The sequence below is a fragment of the Palaemon carinicauda genome, chromosome 8 (assembly GCF_036898095.1).
Source record: "Palaemon carinicauda isolate YSFRI2023 chromosome 8, ASM3689809v2, whole genome shotgun sequence".
In the NCBI taxonomy this organism is placed as follows: Eukaryota; Metazoa; Arthropoda; class Malacostraca; order Decapoda; family Palaemonidae; genus Palaemon; species Palaemon carinicauda.
The window spans coordinates 116,817,222-116,830,609 of NC_090732.1; the positions used below are offsets into that span (position 1 = coordinate 116,817,222).

Below are 13,388 nucleotides of genomic sequence, written 5' to 3' on the forward strand. Positions count from 1 at the left end.
TAAAAAAAGGAAACTATAAATCAAAGACCAAATCAACATTAAACTAACCTTACATCCTTGTCAATCTGTGTCAAAACTTCATTATCTTTAAAGAATGATCCCCACTGGGAATCTGGGTTGGGATTAAGTGGGTGATCTTCTACATGGTTTTCTGATCCCTCATTCTTCTTACTCAATCTTGCTGGTTCAACTACCATCTCTTCTGTGATGGCAAACAAAAAGCTGGGCTATTATCTCACAAACTTTACATGTACTGTATAGAGATACATACATACATACACACATACACACACACACACACACACACACATATATATATATATATATATATATATATATATATATATATATATATATATATATATATATATATATATATATATATATATATATATATGCATATATATATATATATATATATATATATATATATATATATATATATATATATATATATATATATATATACACATATATATATATATATATATATATATATATATATATATATATATATATATATATACAAATGATGATTACAAAAATTCAAGTATTAACACCTTCAACACAATAGTTTTAAGACTATCACAAAGGGAATTAAATAAATTTAATACAATATGATTACATCCCAAGACTTTCAAGTATTATACTAACCATAAGCATATCACTTATACTGTAAAAGAAAAAAAGTAATAATAATAAAATATCTTATTTCTAAACTCACCTGATGTTCATATTGGTTCTTCTCCAGAAACTCGGTTTAATCGACACTTGATTACCATAAAAAGAATTTAAATTTTCTCTTTTTTTTTTTTCCTTCAATAAATACATGCCTTTAATAAAGGAAACAAATCTTAAAGAAATAAGGTAGTAGGTTGGCCAGGGCACCAGCCACCCGTTGAGATACTACCGCTAGAGAGTTATGGGGTCTTTTGACTGGCCAGACAGTACTACATTGGATCCTCCTCTCTGGTTACGGTTCATTTTCCCTTTGCCTACATACACACTGAATAGTCTGGCATATTCTTTACATATTCTCCTCTATCCTCATACACCTGACAACACAGATTACCAAACAATTCTTCATCACCCAAGGGGTTACTGCACTGTAATTGTTCAGTGCCACTTTCCTCTTGGTAAGGGTAGAAGAGACTCTTTAGCTATGGTAAGCAGCTCTTCTAGGAGAAGGACACTCCAAAATCAAACCACTGTTCTCTAGTCTTGGGTAGTGCCATAGCCTCTGTACCATGGCCTTTCACTGTCTTGGGTTAGAGTTCTCTTGCTTGAGGGTACACTCGAGCACACTCCCCTATCTTATTTCTCTTCCTCTTGTTTTGTTAAAGTTTTTATAGTTTATATAGGAGATATTTATTGTTGTTACTCTTCTTAGAATATTTTATTTTCCTTTTTTCCTTTCCGCACTGAGCTATTTTCCCTGTTGGAGCCCATGGGCTTATAGCATACTGCTTTTCCAACTAGGGTTGTAGCTTAGTAAGTAATAATAATAATAATAATATGGTAAGCGGTAAGACGACCATGATATTCTTTGTCTTTAGTTTAAAGTTGACATTACCCCTCCTCTTGATACCATGAGTCAGTGGAGAGAAGGGTAGGTATGTATATGAACATCAGGTGAACTGAAGGAGAGAGGGATAAATCTATGTATAAGTAATGCCACGAGGTTAAGAATTACTAACTTGGTCTAGGTTACCTGTCTAGATTACCCTGATAAACCGTTTAAACTACGGTTTGAAATACAAAAGGGATTTGAAAGAATTGAGGCACATTCTTAGTCTTAAAATAACTTTTGGCTCTGAAGAAATAAATGTAAAAGAGACAAGATCATATTGTATTCCCCATAAACCTACCTCGACCAACAGCACTTGTAATTAATCTGTGTTTAGCAGACGTTAAAGCATTTAAGAAAAAAGTTTTGGTCATTATAACCTTAGGAGATAGATTTTCCAACAATTCAAATCACATCCCTTCTAAATACAGTAAAACCACATCAAAATTCAAGAAAATTTCCCTTACTACTGGAGGTCTTTCAATACAGAATGATCCGAACACATCAGCTATAATAACTGAAATGGGCAGATCTAATCCCAAATGCTTCAGTACAGAACTAAGCATGGATCTGTATTCCTTAATGGCTAAAATAGAACAATTCTTGTCATAAAAAAGAAAACAAAAAACTTGACAATATTACCCAGGTTAGTTCTAGTCATGGACATATTCCTAACTTTGCACCAATCAAAATAAACCTTCCTATGTCTCTGATATCTTCAATTTTTTAGAACTTACAATAGACAGCCTAGAGGTATTTGAAAACTGTTTCTGAGGATACAGGGGACAGTCTCAATGCAGTCACATGTAGCATGGATGGGTTTGAATGTATCATCTTCGATACTGGCTGTTTGAGTAGATTGATTCAGTACAGTAAGATTTTTGGTGTTCTGACAAAATGAGCTACAGATCTGTGAACCATTCCTTGTGTCCAGAAAGGAATTATTATAAGTGTCTTCCTGCTGTTCACAGAGCTCCTAAATTTTTTTATCACCTGCTGAATCATGGCAACAGAAGAAATGCGTAAAAATACAGATATTATTAATCTTGTAACCTAGCATTCACCTTCCAAGCCATGGGATCTGCCACAGGTGAACAAAAACTATCTTGTTCAGTGAAGAGGCAAACATGTCTACACTTGGAGATCTAATCACTTTTGAAACTCTGTACAAATCAACGGAGGTACTGACCATTAGTTTGGTGAAACCTGATTCTTCCTACCTAAGTGGTCTGCCAATAAGTTTGATTTTCCTGAAATGAACTGTGGAAGTAGAGTGATTCCTTTCAGACTCATCCATGATAACAGTTTGTCTGCTATCCGATACAGGGAAGGCAATCTTGTGGGGTCCCCCTTTGTTTCTGATGTAGGATAGTGCTGTTGTGTTGTCCAAAAACACCAACACTGTCTTCCCCATTGCAGGTAGTTCCTGGTCTTCAAGAGTCTTGAATACTGTATTGCTGCCATGATTGTGGGGGATGCCTTTCAAGCCATTGGATAAGGTGACAGTTTATGAGGCTAAAGAGTGAATTTTAAAGGTTCTTCAAGACAAGTACCGACTCATTGCCTCTCATTTTCCTCTCCCTTGGACTCCAAAAATATGGTTGTCATGCCATCCAACTTTGGAGAAACACCTCGCCGTCCAATCAAAGGCTGCCAAGCCTGGATAAATGCATTTTGCAGATAGTACTAGGTGTCTATTTAAGCATTTAGATGCTTAATCCTTGTGGAAAAGTCAACTTTTATCTGGAGACTGGTCATCTACTGTACCTCTCCCTTGTATGGTCTGCAGACTTCATTCAAGATGGAGATGGCAAGCACCATATGAGCTGCTCAGCAGGATGTGTAGTCTAATTACCTTCCCTATAAGACTAGAAGCATCTTGTCTAAAATAGCAGTCGAAACGTATTTTGGAAAAGATTACGTGTGTGGTACTTTTCCTCTTTCCTTTCCCTCTTACATGGGTGCAGTGGTTGTACTGTTATTCTGTGGAATTAACTCTGATGTAGGTAAGCTACCATACCAAGTAACTATTCCATATAAGATCCAGTAGTAGTATTTCCCCCAATTCATCTTTTGGTGGGGAGGATGGTTAGAAATGTAAACCCATCACTTTTAATAACAATATTTTTCAAACTGCCTATCCTTGTAAGGACATAGGTTCCTATGTGACCTGTTGTTACGATCTTAAAATCATTACAGGTTCTTTTGATAATTAAAATAAATGTTTCCAACAATGCCGATGGAAATATGGGAAATTAAAATAAAAAGAAACTCACAAAAAAACACCACGTTTATTCACAAACTTATACAAAGAAAATCAATATTACTAATTCGTTTACTTTAACTGACAAATCAAATCAACCAAAACACCAACAGAAAAGGGGAAGAGTCAGTAAGATAAAAATACTTACGGAATAGTTTTCTGCAGCTGCTGAGACGATACTGGTATGGAGGCTTCAGGCTTGAGAATGTTGAAGAAGGGAGGCTGAAGTTCAGATGAAACTGGCACGATGACCGGATCTGAAGAATGGGACATCAGACGTCTTCTTCCAAGAATTCCATGATACTGCTAACCTAAGGCAGGCTGCAGGCAGTGTTGGCTACTTCTCATCACAAGCAGGGAGGGCTGGCTGCTTCAATTTGTCTCTTCTTCTTGGCCATAACAGGATTTTGGAGATACGCGTTTGTCGTCTGAAGGGAAGGCTGGAAACGAACTCTATCAAACTTCTGGTTTTCTCTGCTTCTTAACTCGTCAGGACTTGACTCTCATCTGCTTTGGACATAGTTCCTCTCTTGTCTATGTCCTGTCCTATCTCTCTTGGACAAACTCTTCTTAAAGTTTATATACCCATGTATGGGTGGAGTTAATTACAGTGGGCAGTGGTCATTTCCATAGAAGGCATTTTTTTTTAAATTCTGCATCTCTATTGGCTTCCTCAAAACCGCCCACTTTGATCACGCCATGGAAGCTTCTAGAAAATGGACTGATAAGAGCAATCACCTTGATCTCCGCCCACTCCAAGATTTCCACTGCCAGCTGGCAAAGCTGTCGTGAAATGGTACTTCTTTGTTTGTTGATATATGCCACTTTGGTGGTACTATCATTCTAAAACACCACTGAGTGGCCTGCCAGGAGAGGACTAAAGTGTTGCAAGGCTAGACTTACTGCCTTGAGCTCCAATACTTTGATGTGGCCCTAACAGTCTGTCTACCCACTGACCTGACAATAAATGCAGCAAAACGTGTTCCATCCCTCTTTTGACACATTTCTGAAGAGTTTTAACTCCAGAGGAGAAGGGAGAAGGGCCGAGTCCTTGAGGAAATTGGCTTCGTCAAGCCACCACTCAATGTCTCATCTTTGCTCTTCCCCTATGGGAACTTGATTATCAGGGAGACTAACGTTCCATCAGTTACCACAGAATGGAATGCATCTGAAGACCTCCGTTGGGAACCAGACCTTCCAGGGACGCAAGGTGACCTAACCACCTCTGCCACTGATGTACTTGCAGCTGAGAAGGCCGAAGTAAGGGATGCGCTACTTTCCACAGAAACATTATATGATCTTGCGGTGGGAAGACTCTTCTGCAGGTCGTGTCTATCTCTATCACGAGGTAAACAAACCTTTGTCTGGGCAAGAAAATTGACTTCTCTCAATTTACTATAATCCCTAGATCACTACAGAATGAGAGCAGTCTGTCTTGGTGAAGGAAAGGGGTCTCCACCAAGTTGCCTCAATATCAGCCAATCATCTAGGTAGTATACTGTAAAGGATGTATTCTGTTTGTGTGAGCCCACACTGACACCAGGGTGAATGCTCTGGTGAATATCCGAGAAGCTGTTGACAGATCGAAACAAAGCACCTTAAATTGGAAGACACTGTTCTGTACTACTGTACAAACCAGAGGTATTTCTTGGGAGGAAGGATGTACTGAGATCTGGAATTACGCATCCTTCACATCTACTGTACTTCCATCATAAAGTGCAACGGCCTGATCGCCTGCTTGACTGTGGCTGTGGTCTCCAACTTGAATGGAGTTTGCAGAACAAGCTTGTTCAATGCTGAGAGGTGTATCACAGATCTCCAGCTTCCAGACGCCTTCTCACGAAGAAAGAGTCAACTGAAGAGGCCGAGGGACCCATTGACGACCTCTTGGAGAGCACCCGTCTCTACCATGGTCTGGACTTCCGCCCAAAGGGCGAGGCGATTCCTCGACCCCTGACGAGAGAACAATGACTTTATCGTTAGAGGAATTAGAGGAGGGAGAGAACTGATGAACGGGACATGGTTTTTGTAACGTAATACAGTACTGTACGTCTACTGCCCATTGTTCTACTTCATGATGTAACCACCTTCTCCATCTGAGTTGCAGGTATCCCACATTGGGGGCATTGACCTCACTTCTTTCTTCCTTATTTTCCGTTACCTCAGCCCTGTCTATTGGAAATGGGCATTTATTATTATGTTATTGTGGGGGCACACTGAGCAGTGCGAGAGTCTTTTATCATTGCCTTATGATCCTACAAAGGTTTCTAAAGGCCAGAGGTGGAAGCTGTCTGTGGTTGTCTGAATGAGACAGCTTGGTGGAGAAGTCTTGACTCACCTTCCTCCACTTTTTCGTTACTGCATCTACATCCTCCGTAAGAAACAAGGTGAGATCTTTGTGGAGGCATTTTGGAGTTCCTGTATCTACATTCTCCGTAAGAAACAAGATGGGACCTTTGCGAAGGTGTTTTGGAGTGGTAGAATCTCTCAAGGGGTGATCTTCTGAAACTTGGAGGACACGGCATAACACCTCTTAAGGACCTAGTTGGCCAACTGGTTGGCAGCTTGGTGGGTAAGGAACTCTATGGCCTTCGCCCCATTAGAACCACGTTCTTGAAAGGCTTATGCTTGAAGGGGTCTGCAAGGTCCCTAGTATCAGTGAGAAAACCGGCATTACTCGACCAGTGGTCCACCAAGGAAGCTGCCTGGAGGGTTGCAATGGCTGTGCTCTCCATGTTCACAGCATCAGACATTGCAAAGGTTGGGAGGCTAAACTGTCCGTTGACAGGCCATAAGCCACGGCTGACACTGCATGGTCAAAGGGAAAAAGAGAGGGAAAGGCACCTTGTGTCCTATATTTTCTTTGGTGGACAAATGCTAGAGAAATAATCTTGGTAGATCTCCCTACCCTCAACAAATATCTCCTCACTGATACCTGGCTAGAATCAACATGGGAAGCTTTTGCCTATCTATGTCTGTCGGCTCTGGGGGACATGCAATGCCTATCAATGACTGCCTATGTCTCCTTCGGAGGGAAGCAAGGAGCCTTCTCCAAGCCATTCACCTTTCTAATCTTCCTAATACAGGCGAGGATCTGTAGGAAGGTGGACTCAGATTCACCCTCCTCTGTGTCAATAGCCTTCGGAAAGGCCAGCTGAAGGAGAGCACTGTCAGAGGTGTTGGCATCATTGATCAAGTATAAATCCTCCCCCTTTGGCGCTGTTCCTGGTCAGTGCAGACGAGGGTTGAAGCCCTGTGGTCAATATTCAAGAGGACAGCCCTATTCTTTGGGATTGCTTTCAGGTCTTTACCATTCCTTCTAGGATCAACTGGGATAGAAGGAGGGAGGCTAGCAGATGCCCTCCTATCTTTCAATAACCTCATGTCCTGATCAAGGAGCTGTGACTGGTATTGACAGGAAACCTCAATCTCATGCCTCTTGGCAAAGGAGAGGGAGAATAAATTACCGTCTCAATGGGTGGGGGACAAAATTTGTCCAGAAGAAAGATTTCCCTAGGAGATCTCGAATCCCTACAAAACTTAGAATGAAAGGTGTCGCCCAAAGGAGGGGTCAACTGATGTTGACATCTACCATGTTTATTGTCTAAATTAATAGATACTATACCTAATTTCTTTAGTTGTGGTTTAGACATCTGAGGTGCCTGAGACCTGATTTCCTTAAGTGTATCAGGGAAGTGAGGAATTCAATTGGCAATCTGGTCTGGAGACCCACATTTCTTGAACCAGTCTAGGGTTCTCTTGAACCTCAGCTTAGATTGAGTTCCCTTGCATATCCTCAAAGACCTGCAGCCTGTAATTAAAGGGCGAGGGCACGACTGGTGCACATGCTAGCCCATCAGCACTAGATAACCATGGTAAAAAACTCAAGATGTTGCTTACCTGATTCTTGATAAAAGTCAGCTGAAGTATAGCATGCAGAAGGTGGGCATGCTGTCTGTAGTATTGAGTGGTGCAGGTGCCCACAAAGATGGATGTTATGTCACAGCATATCCCTTTTTAAGGACGGGACTGAGGTAAGAGCTGGGATACCTGGCACACACACAGGTAGACAGCTACTCAGTAGTGCTTTAAAGTTTTGTCTCATCCTCTGCGTTGGGAGGATTCCGATGAACCACCCTCAGAAGGGGTGTGGGCGAGCTTCATGCTCTCGGCTGGTGAAGGTCAGACATCCTGTAGACACCCTCATCATGCTTGATTGAAGGAAGAGCACAGGCTAAGCAAAGGAGAAGCGCTCTCTTTTCTTTTCACCTTCGGGAGGTGAGCAAAGTCGGAGACTCTTCTGCAGAGAGATGGAAATCATGTTGGGTGACGAGGGGAACGATGCTGCTTCATCTCTTTCCTTGAAGACGTCATCAGGTAGATCATAAAAGGAGGTGACAGAGCTACTGAAAATGAGGACCTGTCAACTACTGCACCAACAGTAAGCCTGGCCTGGCTGGAGGGTGTTACATCAGCCACTACTACTGACACAGCAGCAGGGAATAGCAGTGGGAGACTTGGAAATCATAGCAAGGGCTTCCAGTTGTCTTCCTGTAAATGGGATGCCCTCCAGACCTAAAGAAGGCCTCAGCATCTTTAGGGCCAAGTCTTTGGCCGAGTCATTACTAGTCATAACAGACTTTCTACAGAGTGAAGGACAGCGGAAACCTGGTTCACTGAGGGAATCAGGTAGAGCTGTTTCACACACAGCCAGCAGATACATAAGTTTTCAATCGTCAGCCTTCTTCACTATCCCTCTTCCAAAGGGAGACAAAAAGGGTCGAAAGGTATAATAACTGAGGATGAAAGAAGACCTCCAGGGGATTTCTTCAACCTCAATGATAGACCAAAAATGTGACGAGTCTCGCTTCGACTTTTTTCTCCTCTTGCCGTACTCCACCCACTTCAACAATGGCTATTCATTACACTCAGTACAGGGGGGATGACTGCAAACAGTCATACCCCTTGCAAGAAGGGTATAAGGAATAGGGATCAACACTGATCCTACTAATAAAGTACCGCACTTACACCTGGGTATACCGAAGAAGGACCGCATGTCTACATGTTTCTCTTTTCCATATACAGTAATACTGCAATAAAACTCTCTGCAAAGAGAAAAAGAAAATTAAAGCAGCCAAGTTAGTAACACCGAGAGTACAGTATGTCCATACGGCTCGGTAGCTTAAGCCAAAGTGGCTACTCCGTGTGCAGGTAGGGAGAGCCTCACCAACCACTTACTCTACTACCAATACCTAGTTATGACAAATTTGGAGATAATTTGTATTTTTCTCTAACTAATATAAACCCGTAGTTATTTATGTTGATACACTTTTGGCAGAGCTGGAAGGCAGCCATTAGATATAAAATGCGAGGTGGCAACTTCGTCAAACCACTTGAGAGGGTAGGCAGGGGGTGGCTGGGGGGTACCCAGCCGTCCATATATACTCTCACGGCTGTGAGCTATGTCACTTTTTGATTGCATGCAGGACTTAAAGGGGGACAGGTGATGGTGGGCCAATTTATTTAAATAACTACAGGTTTGTGTCACAAAGGAGTTGCTTGAAAACATTATGGACAGATTCAGCCCTAAAACGTTATGAGCTCTAGGTTACCTCTATGAGGAGAAGGAGAGGGATTCCGTGACTGGTATAGGACCCGTGTCCCCGTCATGAACGAGATACTTACAACCTCCTCTGATCTTCCTAGGGCTAGCAAAGCGAGCTGAACCTAAGGAGCAAGCTCATTCATTGTTTTCCTGAGGTATGGCCTCAATATAATCACTGGCGTGAAAAGGAGGAAAAAATTCTTAATAAACTCTGTTATTCCCATCAGTTACCCATCCAGGGGGTCGACCGAATTGAAGTAAGTAAACTGCTATGCTATAGCTGTCGCTTAGATAGCACTGAATTCAGTTCTCTAAGAGGTTGTGTTTCCCGCTGGAGGGGGGAGAAACAGATTCAAAGGATCTGCCACCCCTACCACATCCGAGATCCGTTTTGCTTCAGGATACTGTCTAACTAGTGTAGTTCCAATTCAAGCAAAGTCGGCTTGTGACCAGCCCCATAATAAATGACACAACAAAGGAGGAGGTAGCAACCGAAGCAGGAACCTGGTTCCTGAGACAATTTGCTTGCAAGCCTTCCTGTAGTAGGGACGAAGTGTAAATTAAAACACGTACGTTCTTGGGAGATGAATTCCCGTAAGTGTGCCAGATTCCATGCAAAAACCTGGCTACCTTGAAGTGGATCCCTCTGATCCTGCTGATGGCGAGAAAACTACGGGAACCCGATAAGCCCTATTTGTGATATACACACAAGAACCTAAAAGAGCGAGGGGCACTAAGCTTTGTGCTAGCGTATTATCCCCGCCGTCAAGAAGGGTGAGTCTTAAGTTCCCAGAAGGAAAAAATTATATTTTGATTATAAAATAAATTTTTTAATATACTTACCCGGTGAATATATAATAGCTGACGTCTCCGACGGCTCGACAGATTCCAAAAACTCGCGAGCGATCGCCGTGAAGGTTGCGGGTGTGACCACCAGCGCCGACTATCGGCCAGATACCGCATATACTTGTAAACATCTCCAGTTCTTCTCAGTCCCCTAGGTCTCTATCGGGGAGGAAGGGAGGGCCTTTAATTTATAAATTCACCGGGTAAGTATATTCAAAAATTTATTTTATAATCAAAATATCATTTTTAAATATTAAACTTAGCCGGTGAATATATAATAGCTGATTCACACCCATGGTGGTGGGTAGAGACCAGTATTAATACAATAAAGGCGTATATGCTCAAGAGTTTTTGACAATTATTCAAAAAACAGACTTAAGTATAGGTACCTGGTAAGGAAGCAGACTCTGATTATTACTCTGCCTCATTAGTCCGCTATCCTCATGAAGCCCAGCGATCCTCTTAGGATGCCGAAAGACTCCCAGGATCTGCTATAACCAGGGTGAACACCCCTATAACAGGACCTCATCAATACCCTTAATCTGGGCGCTCTCAAGAAACAATATTTTGACCACCCACCAAATCAAAAAGATTGCGAAAGACTTCTTAGTCTCCCGTACAACCCAAAATAAGATTAAAAATTTCAAGAGTAGATTAACAGGATATTGGGATTAAGGGAATGTAGTGGTAGAGCCTTCACCCACTACTGCACTCGCTGCTACGAATGGTCCCAGTGTGTAGCAGTCCTCATAAAGAGTCTGGACATCTTTCAAGTAATATAAAGCAAAAACCGACTTGCCTCTCCAAAAGGTCGCGTCCATAATACTTTTAATGGGTCTATTTTGCTTAAACGCTACATAAGTTGCTATCGCTCTAACTTCATGAGCCTTGACTTTAAGTAAATTATGATCCTTCTTACTTAATTGAGAGTGTGCCTCCCGAATCAAAAGTCTAATAAAATAAGACCACGCATTCTTAGACATAGGCAAAGAGGGCTTTTTAACGGAGCACCATAAAGCCTCTGAACAACCTCGTCGCGGTTTAGTTCTGGATAAACAAAAATTAAGAGCTCTAACGGGGCACAGCACTCTTTCAACTTCATTCCCCACAATCTCAGAAAGACTGGGGATTTCAAATGATTTAGGCCAAGGACGAGACGGAAGTTCATTCTTGGCCAAAAAAACCAAGTTGAAGAGCGCATACTGCTTTATTAGCGGAGAAACCGATGTTCTTGCTAAAAGCATGTATCTCACTAACCCTTTTAGCCGAAGCCAAGCTCACCAAAAAAAAAGTGTCTTGAGGGTAAGATCCTTCAGGGAGGCTGAATTTAATGGTTCAAACCTGTCTGACATAAGGAACTGTAGGACCACGTCCAAGTTCCAAGCAGGAGTCGAAATATGACGCTCCTTGGAAGTCTTGAAAGACTTAAGCAGGTCTTGGAGATCTTTGTAATTAGAAAGATCCAAACCCTTATGCCTGAAAACAGAAGCTAACATGCTTCTGTAGCCTTTAATGGTGGATGCAGAGAGGGAGCGACCGTTTCTCAGATAAGGCAGAAAATTCACAATCTGCGCTACAGAGGCACTTGGAAGAGGAAATAGAGGAGGACTTGCACCAGTCTCTAAATACCTCCCATTTCGACTGATAGATCCTGATGGTAGAGGATCTTCTAGCCCTCGCGATCGCTCTAGCTGCCTCCTTCGAAAACCCTCGAGCTTAAGAGAGTCTTTTGATAATCTGAAGGCAGTTAGACGAAGCGTGGGGAGGCTTTGATAAAATCTCTTTACGTGAGGCTGTCGCAAGAGATCCATCCGTAACGGCAGACTTCTTGGAACGTCTACCAGCCATAGAAGTACCTCTGTGAACCACTCTCTCGCGGGCCAGAGTGGAGCAACCAATGTCAACCTGGTCCCTTCGTGAGAGGTGAACTTCTGCAGCACCTTGTTTAGGATCTTGAAAGGTGGAAAGGCATGAACGTCCAGGTGAGACCAGTCCAGCAGGAAAGCGTCTATGTGGGCTGCCTCTGGAACTGGAACTGGAAAGCAGTAAATCGAGAGCCTCTTTGTCAGAGAAGTCGCAAAAAGATCTATGGAGGGTTGACCCCATGTCATCCATAGCTTCTCGCACACAGTCTTATGCAATGTCCACTCCATGGAGATGACTTGTCCTCTTCTGCTGAGGCAGTCCGCTAAGACATTCATTTTTCCTTGCACAAATCTCGCCAAAGGAGAGATGTTACTTGCCTTAAATGGAGTTTCTTCTGATCCGTGGATCAAAGACCCGAGCATTCCAGACTGTCCAGTGGAGCTCCCTAACCCAAATCCGATGCATCTGAATACAACACATGGTTTGGGTTCTTGATCGCAAGAGAAAGACCTTCTCGAAGTCTGATGTCGCTGTCCCACCAAGTCAGACATGTCTAGACTGAGTTGGAGATTGGGAAAGAGATACTCTCTAAGCCCTTCTCCTTGTTCCAATGGTTTAGGTGAAATTGGAGAGGGCATAGGTTGAGTCTCCCCAGAGAGATAAACTACTCCAGCGATGAAATAGTTCCCACGAGGCTAGTTCAAACTCTTACAGAGCAACTGTTTTTCTCTTGCAAGTGAAGGACTTTTAACAGAGCTTGTTCCATTCTTGTGGGAGACGAAAAGGCCCGAAAAATCAGACACTGTATCTCCATTCCCAAATAAAGAATAGTCTGGGATGGGGTACTGTAAGTTACGACTTCTCTACGTTCACTATGAGACCTAGCTCCTTGGTTAGGTCTAATGTCCATTAGAGGCTCTCCAGACAGCGATATAATGACGATGCCCTGATTAGCCAGTCGTCAAAATAAAGGGAGGCTCTGAATCCTCAAAAATTGTAGAAAGCTTGCTACATTTTGCAAGGGCCTTGTAAAAACAAGAGGAGCAGGAATGAGGCTGAAGTACAGTGCTCGACATTGGTACATTACTTTCCCATCCACAAACCTCAGATGTTGTTGAAAGTTTGGATGAATCGGGATGTGGAAGTATGCATCCTGAAGGTCGAAAGAGACCATCCAGTCGCCTTCCCTTACTGCTGCCAAGACAGATTTGGTAGTCTTCATCGTGAAGTTTGTCTTGACA

The 13,388-nt window shown here is 42.4% G+C and overlaps 1 protein-coding gene across 1 annotated transcript in view; it reads right to left on the reverse strand.

Annotated features, from left to right (window-relative positions):
• LOC137645849 (TBC1 domain family member 13) overlaps nucleotides 1–13,388 on the reverse strand; it is a 124,707-nt gene that overhangs the window by 70,071 nt on the left and 41,248 nt on the right. Inside the window, exon 4 of the mRNA XM_068378832.1 lies at nucleotides 49–202. Within this exon, the coding sequence (XP_068234933.1) occupies nucleotides 49–202 (154 nt within the window). The remainder of the gene's footprint in view (nucleotides 1–48; nucleotides 203–13,388) is intronic.